The following is an 8,618-nucleotide window of genomic DNA, read 5'->3' as shown; positions in this document are numbered from 1 at the left end:
GCTGAGTATATTGCAGCCGAATATTATTATACTCAAATATCATGGATTAAGTAACAATTTGAGAATTATGGCATTAAACTTAATAAAATTTTCATATGATATGATAACACAAGTACAATAAATCTAATTAAAAATTTAATTTAGCATTCAATAATTAAATACATTGAAATAAGACATCATTTTTAAAAGATCAATGCATATTCAAAATAATGATATAATACTTAATTTTATGAGCACTAATAGGCAATTAGCAGATATTTTAACCAAGCCCTAAAGTGAGGAAAAATTTAGCATGATTAAGAAAGAGTTAGGAGTGTGTGATATTTTTGATTAAATAATCTCTTAGCCCTTTTTTCCTCAATTTGTTCAATTTGATTTTGCTTTAATCCTTATTTAATTGATCCTTGATAGAATATCCTCTTTGATTTTGGTCCCTCGAGTTGTCTTATGGCCTTAAGAGTCGACTCTTTGTTAAAAAGGGTCAATTCTTTCAACTAGAGATACAGCTCGAGTTGACTCATAGTTCAGTTTGAGTTGACCCCTGCTTCAGTCAACTTGAAGAAAAACCTCGAGTCGACCCTAGCATCGGGATCACCTCTTAAAGCCCTAGCCATCATTTTCTTATTCACCTCTATCCATTCACTATTTGCCCTAGTGCCCCCATGGCAAGTTTTGCCTGACCTTTTGACCACTCCACTTGTCATTTTCCACTAAATTTCTCTGGTTTTGAGCTCTAATGGGTCAAAAAAAACAACTTGCCTACCAATTGAAGATGACCCATGCCCTAGAATACATGGAAAGAAGGTCAAAAAAGGCATGAAATGAAGCCCCCACTCAGCATGAGACCGAGCGGACTCCCCCTCCTCCTCAGCTCTCTCCCCCCACTACTTTATTGGTCACACATGTGGTGACTTTTAGGTGGAAGATTGATTTTGCATTCTTTGAGTAAGAGCATTTCTCCAAAAGGTAGTGGATCAAGGAGTAACGATGATAGTTTATATGTAGTTAAACAGTTTAACCTACCCAAATCTCATTCGAGAGTTCTATGGGAACCTACATTGAGATATTGGGAGCATAAAGTTGATTGTCAAGGGTGTGTTGACTATTTTAAGAGAGCAGAGGTTGGCTTGCATCCTTCAAATGCCCAGACAGGGGTAAGCTCAGGATAGACTAACAGATAGGGAGGCTAAACTCCGATGCATTCTTGAGAGAAAGCAAGTCGATATCTTGGAGGAGATCTTGGTGAACCATTTGCCCATCGAGATGCCACTCCATCATATTATTGGCATGATTTTCTTTCTAAAGATGGGAAGATTCGATTTTGTCTCGAAGAGAAGAGTGATGGTGATGCATCACATGCATGGTTCAGAGCATTCTCCTAAGCTTTCTGGCATTGATGCTACAGTAGATGCAAGAAGCCACCAACTGGATAAAGGCCTGCCTATCTTACAACATGGCCTTGATCCTCGTATTTAGAGAGTTCGAAATAGTCCTGAAGGGTGAGACCCCCAGAGCCCTTATGCACTTGAATACCTACAATGATCAGTCCTTGCATCGTGTGGGGTGCCAGAAGTTAGATGGGACATGGTTGTAGATGGGCTCTGGATAGGAGCATCTGTGAGATAGAGATGGATCGTTAGTATCATTGAATTTAAAAATTTTAGAACTTTTCTAAATCTTAATTTGAGAGTGCTTTGCATTTAGTTTTTGTTTTTTTGGTTAGTTTGAAATACAACCGTCTAAAGCAACTGGGACTTATTGATGGCATAATATGAAAATTAGAAAAGTTATCTGATTATAGAAATATGTCGGCGAAAATGAATTTATGTACTTATTTTTATATAAAATTTTACATATGGATAGTTATTATTTAGTTTTGCTTTTAATAATTTTTCAAGAACTTATGAAACTTTATCAATTTATTTAAAATTTTGAAACTTTCAACATTGTCGAATTATCTCTAAGTTCCGAACTTGTGACTAGAAATGAACTACGTACTAGTATGCTGTATATATGCTAAGCATACAAAAGATCGAATCTGCCAATAATATTGCCTTAATAAGTAAAGATTTTTAGATAAATAATCAGAAAAAAAATATGACCACCCACTTTTGCATTAAGCAATATAAATAATTAGAAAACTACAAATAGTTACAATGGCGGACCTTGCTAAAAAATCTAGAATGACTTTTAAATAGAGCTAATCATGGGTTAGGTGGCCCGCCCAGAGCAAAATTTAGTAGGCTTGGACGCTAAAGATAGGGTCGCGGGATGGGCTTGGGCAAAAGAAAGAGAAATGTCCGGCCATCGAAAACTAACTTCTACCGTAGAGTCTGGTCCAGCTGGGTATTTTGTTAGCTTTATTAGTTGAAGAAAAGAGTGGTGGATGGGTTTGGGGCCGTGCCTGACTAGCTTCTTTTGCTTTTCCCCTCCCTCCCTCTGCTATTTTTCTTGGTCCTCTTGGACCTTGTATCATTTCATGCTTTTTGATAAAATGATGTTTATTTTATATTTCATCATCTACTTTTCTTCTTCCTTCGTTCTCTTTACTCTTTTCCTTGGCCTCTTGGACCCTATATTTTTGATAGGATTATGTTTATTTTATATGTTATCATCATTTTTGTAAAACGTTTTTTCTTTTCCCTTCTTTTGCCCTTCTCCTTGTCTTGTCTTTTTCCCTTCTGGACCTCTCATCATTTCCTCCTCCTCCTTAATGGAATGATGTTTACTCCCTCCCCGTTTTCAGAAAAAAAGCCGTTGTAGGTTTGAAACTTAATTTTGTAGCTAGAACCTACATAATGATGTTATACCAAGACTAACCACGAAGTAAATTAGGAAACCTTACTGGATCTTAGAATAAAAATGAAAGCCGGCAATGTTGACTGCGAGTACGGGTGCACCTTGCCGAAGTACTGTTCAATTTCCACTCTCCATGGAAAACTCTCGTCCTCCTCCTCCTCCTGTCTTGATCAGTCGAAGTTAATGACTCGTTCTTCTGTGGATCCGAGCTAATGACCGGTTCCTCTCAAGCGTGCAGCCCACGTTGTTGTAGCGAATGGCCGGTCAATAAGAGACTCTTCCACACCTATTCGCAGGGTGACCGCATGTTACGGCATTAATAATCCAAAATCGTAGGCGGTGGGTCGATCACGTACGAGGACGTGGAGATGCAACATTGCCTGAGTTGATCTCTTTGTCCTCATCTACCTTTCCACCTTATCCATGCCCTCTTTTAGAGAGGAGGATGTGCTCGAAAGCCGATCGCTAATTCCTGATGACTAGACTCCTAACGTTTTTCTCATGTTTGTCCTGGAGCCTCTTCACTTTAGGAAGCCTCTTACTCTGAAGTAGTTCTCATCAAAGCTAAGGGGCATTTTTGTAGTTAGAGAGCCTCACAGCATCTATAAATAGAGGCGCCCAAGCTTCATCCTCTCTCCATCAAAAACAAAGCCAAGATTAATTATGATGATGATGATGAGGGTGGGTCTCTTTGTGGCATTGCTGCTGTGCATCGCCGCTGCGGCGAGCGCTCAGTCGGCGTCCAACGTTCGTGCAACATACCATGAATACAACCCCGCGCAGCACAATTGGGATCTGAATGCAGTCAGTGCTTACTGTTCGACATGGGATGCCGATAAGCCACTTGCATGGCGAAAGAAGTATGGATGGACGGCCTTCTGCGGTCCCGTCGGCCCGCGAGGCCAAGCCGCCTGTGGCAAGTGTTTGCAGGTAAGTTTGGAGAATTTGAAGCTCTAACTATGCTTTCCTTATCTCTTTTTCCATTTTTTTTTTTTGGTTCAGATTACGTTTTTCTTTTGTTAAAAACTCTCTACGATTTATATTTAACTTGAGTTGGGCTTGTGTAAGCAAAGTCTTATCTAATCAGTTGGGTCGTATTCGGGATGGGGCTGGAGATCCATAATCTGAAGCAAACTAATCACTGTACATTGACAGAATAGAAATGCCCCATCTCATTGACCCAATCTGGTCAGATTTGAGCTGAGTTCATGCATGCAGCCCGGGTTGGTAGATGGTTCTACTTTATATCCATCTTTCTACGTTATATCCATCTCATGTTTCACTTGGGTCGAAACCTAGCTTGGCCCCCTATACCCACAGCTCTCTCGCGGACATCTGCTTCTTTGAGTGGAGCGGGAGTGCTAGGTTTCCAATTCAGCTGATATCTCTCGAAAAGGAAAATAGGGGAGCTTGATTTTTTACCACTATAGCACGCCTCTTGATTAAGTTTTCTATTGCGGAGAAAACGAAATTGGGAGAAGTGGCTTAAGAAAAGGTAGAAAGTGGGTTCCCGAAATGATTAATTAGTTAAGAAAATGAACGTCCCTTGTTAACAATAGTCACTTTGGTCTAAATGTCAAAATGTCATAAGTTTGTTGGCAATTTTGAATTACTTGACTCATGGTAACATGGGTTTGTAGTATTCAGTTGATACAATATTTTTTTTTTTTTAATTTCTAAATGAATAAATAGCCTTGTAGAAAATCAGTCATATTCTTTTCTCCATCTAAAGGTGCCATGTAGTATAGCCCAAATGCCTAATTATTTTTGATAAAATTTTATGTAGTTCCCTCGACTTCACATTTGGATGATGTCCATCTCTAAGTCATGATGATGATATAAAAGTTACAGAGGATCCCAACTACTCCTTACACTAAAAACAAAGAAAAAGAAAAGGAACCACCAATCTTATTATAGTAAGTGAGAACATGATTGTTCTAATATTGTGGTTTCATGGTACCGTGCAGGTGACAAATACTGCGACTGGCGCACAGGCAACTGTCAGGATTGTAGATCAATGTGCAAATGGAGGGCTAGATTTAGACCATGGTGTGTTCTCTAAACTAGACACTAATGGGCAAGGCTATGCTCAAGGCCATCTGATCGTCAACTATCAGTTTGTAAACTGCTAATACAACAAGTAATGTTGTATTACCATCTTATGTAGCCATCCAGAGAAGAATGCAATAAGGATGACAACTTGTCTATTATTAATAAATGCACCAGTATTTAAAAAGAAATAAAGTTTGACCTGAAAATCCAGAAACCAGGATTTTGTGTGGATTAGAGGCCTAGATCATGATATACAATTCTCCACAGAAACCATCACATGCTGCTGGCCTGTTGTATATCGTTTGAAGGCTACATTTAGGAGTATGCAAACAAATTGTCCAAATCGCAAAACCGACCTGAGCTACAAACCGTCCTGAACTGATAATTTCGGTTTGGTTTAAGTCGGCTTTCTTCACATTAGCTCTATTTTCAATTTTGAATTTTTTTGGATGGGAAAAATTTGTTTTGGTTCCGTCCTAAGCTTTAGAAAACAACTTAAACTGAACTCTCTCTCTCTCTCTATATATATATATATATACACACACACACACACACATTTAGTTCAGCGCCTTCGGTCTTCAGTCGTTTATTTCAGTAGCCCTCCCTACCCCAAATCCTTTCAGACTCGCCAAAGTCTCTGGTCTCTGTCCATTTGCTGCACGAGATCACCCTTGGCCTGATCTCCTAATTGGAACAGAGTATCCACGTGCTTTCTCTCACCTCCCTCCTCCAACACCTCGCAAAGTGCAGTTCAACAACCCCATCATCTCTGCCCTGGCCCCTCCCCCAATCACCAACACAACCGCAGCCGTCTCAATCCACTTTGCCATGATGCCTCAAAATCCTACCATCCCTTATTATGCAAACCCTCTCCATCTCTTTCCCCTATGTCAGCCATTGATGTTGGCGCCTGTTGGTGCAAAAATCCACCTACGCCGGAGAATCTGGAGTCGTGGGAGTCGCGGTCGCCGCCGAGACCTGCAAAAGAAGTCTAAACCGGAGGTGGGGTTGCTCCGGCAAGACCCTCCGATGCTCAAGTCAGTTCTCTGCCTCAACAAGAATGGAGTGCTCGAACGAAAATTTTAGCAGAGTTTCTAGGTAAAAAATGAGAGCTTAGAGAATAACATATCTGGGGTCCCCTTTTATAGACGGGGGAGCAGCGGATTGATAGCGACTGTTTATGATCGCCTCGTCGTGGGCCGTACGGGGCCAGGAGAAATTTATCATGAAGAGTAATGGGGTGGAGTCGTGGCTGTCACCATGGCTCACCACATGGAATCAGTTGCGGGGAGTGGAGTGGCGTCCGTTGTCGTGACTCGTCAGGGAGTGGTGGAACCGCACAGGATTCGCCGCAGGGAGTGGAGCAGAATCGTGGCCGTTACTGCGGCCTGCCAGGGAGTAATGGAGCCGCGTAGGATCCACCGCAGGGAGTGGAGCAGAGTCGTGGCCGTTACTATGGCCTGCCAGGGGGTCCAGACTTGTCGGCTGAAGTTCGGTTGGAGTCTGTAGCTGGAGTCGAAGGCGAAGTCCGGCTCCCATAGGAGCTCGGACGAGGTCTTCCTGCAGTCAAAGTTGGGGACGAAGTCCAGCTCCCGTAGGAGTCCGGACGAAGTTTGTCTGCAGTTGGGGTTGGAGACGGAGTTTGGCTCCCGTAGGAGTCCGGACGAAGTTTATCTACAATAGAAGTTGGAGACGGAGTCCGGCTCCCGTAGGGGTCCAGACGAAGCTTATCTGCAGTTGAAGTTGGAGACGGAGTCCGGCTCCCGTAGGAGTCCGGACAAAGCTTATCTGCAGTTGAAGTTGGAGACGGAGTCCGGCTCCCGTAGGAGTTCGGACGAAGTTTACCTGCAGTTGAAATTGGAGACGGAGTCCGGCTCCTATAAGAGTCCGAACGAAGTTTATCTGTAGTTGAAGTTGGAGACGGAGTCCGGCTCCCGTAGGGGTCCGGACGAAGCTTATCTGCAGTTGAAGTTGGAGACGGAGTCCGGCTCCCGTAGAGGTCCGGACGAAGCTTATCTGCAATTGAAATTGGAGGCGGAGTCCGGCTCCCGTAGGAGTCCGGACGAAGCTTGCCTGCAGCCGAAGTTGGAGACGAAGTCCGGCTCCCGTAGGAGTCCGGGCAAAGTTTACTTGTAGAATCCTGGAGGGGTCACTCCTGACACGAACTTCGGCTGGGGTGGGTTTTATAACCAACATCAGTCCCCCTACTTTCGAGTTCATGCTTCGAACGAAGGAAGTACAGAAAATTTCCACAGCCGAAGTCATTTCCTTGAATTCTGCACATGACCGCCCTCGAAAATCTTGACATTTAATGCGTGCATGCTGGAGTCTTTTTTTGATTAGGGCGATCCGAAGAGTCCTTTCGGAACTCCCACCAGGACGTAATTCTAAGCATCACGTCATAATGGTCCGCCAACGGTCAACCTTATGCCGCGGTGAGTGGGACACGTGGTGGGCACTGGTTGGCCTAGGGATACCTGTCACCATAACTGCGCCAGACCCCGTTGCCTATTTAAGCCCCCGCCTTTCCTTCAAGGGCTTCACTTCACCTGAGGGTCGACGCCTTTCTTCCACCTGAGAGCATAGCCACTCAGCCACTCTATCGGTGCCCTTTCCGACTCCGAGCGTCCTTCACACCGATCTTTGCCATCTCCATCGATTCTCCACCGTCTTCAGCCCCCCGAGTCTCTCCGAGGGGTTCTCCCACCGGGGCCTCCGCCCCGGAGGCCAACCTCAAGATGATGCCACGGACCAAGAAGAGTGCGAGGAGGAGAACAGCAGTCTGCGAGTTCTCCGGTTGTCAAACTATCACTGAGGGTTCCCGTCGCCTTAAAGGGGGCTCGAGGGAGAATTCCTTCAACAACAGGGGTTTAATAACGGGGACAACCGGTAAGGACATTCCGCCTGAGAATTTTGGAGTAACTGAACAGGGCGACACCGGTCAAGGGGGCAGAGTTATCGTCACAAGCTGTAGCGGGATTCTTGATGTCGTCGGGGTCGAGGGACCAGAAGCGGTCAGCACCGATGGTGGGGCAGTAGAACTTGTTGCGGGGATGGTGGAAGTAGCGCATGCCGATCTAGTCAGAACTCCTAGGACGGTGGTTGTCGTGGAGCACACGGTGGTGGCGCATATCTCCGACGTCATCACTGCCTCTGGGGTACCTCCGGTTCTTCTTGAAACAGGTCGTCGTCGCCACTGCCGTTGTCTTTGCTACCCCCTGAATTCTATCACATCCTTTTCCCCATAGGGTTGAGATTTCGGAGATGGAGCGGAATGAGGTGAGGGGCGAGAGCCGAGAGGCTTATCACACGTACTGAAAAATGCTGCTGGAAAGGACAGAACCGGGAAGAGAAGTCTACAGCTTGAAGTGGCCTCCGGTGTATTCCTTTTGAGTCTTGTAATAATATTTTCTTTTTCTGGCCCTCTGGGTCTTGTAACATACATCTTGTTAATCAAAAAATGAAAAAAAAAATTTATTACTTCATTCGCACTTTGCGTCGAATTGTTGCCTGCTGAACTTCTTTCCTTTACCATTGTTATTGTTGTATTCTCTTCTCTCTTTTCTCTTCTTTTCTTTCTTTTCTTCTTTTTTTTTTTTTTTTTGACGTCGTCCGTAGGTTACCGATTATTGTCACGTCGGCTCGCCTTTCAGTTATCCTTCTCCCTCAACCTTAATGGCTCTATAATGCATATTTGATAAATAATATGAGAAGGAAATTTTTTGCTACCTCTTTTCGGCCTTTGCGTCGTTCGGAGGTATCCGATT

At 43.9% G+C, this 8,618-nt stretch overlaps 1 protein-coding gene across 1 annotated transcript; it reads left to right on the top strand.

The window, feature by feature from the left end:
• Nucleotides 1–3,419: 3,419 nt before the first annotated feature.
• LOC105042179 (pathogenesis-related protein PR-4) lies at nt 3,420–5,065 on the top strand. The gene is made up of 2 exons (XM_010919297.4): nt 3,420–3,729; nt 4,767–5,065. The coding sequence occupies exons 1-2, from the start codon at nt 3,463–3,465 to the stop codon at nt 4,929–4,931; spliced, it is 432 nt and encodes a 143-aa protein (XP_010917599.1). The 5' UTR covers nt 3,420–3,462; the 3' UTR covers nt 4,932–5,065.
• The last annotated feature ends 3,553 nt before the right edge of the window (nt 5,066–8,618 follow it).

The sequence above is a fragment of the Elaeis guineensis genome, chromosome 3 (assembly GCF_000442705.2).
Source record: "Elaeis guineensis isolate ETL-2024a chromosome 3, EG11, whole genome shotgun sequence".
Taxonomy (NCBI): Eukaryota; Viridiplantae; Streptophyta; class Magnoliopsida; order Arecales; family Arecaceae; genus Elaeis; species Elaeis guineensis.
This window is presented reverse-complemented; position numbering and strand designations above follow the sequence as displayed.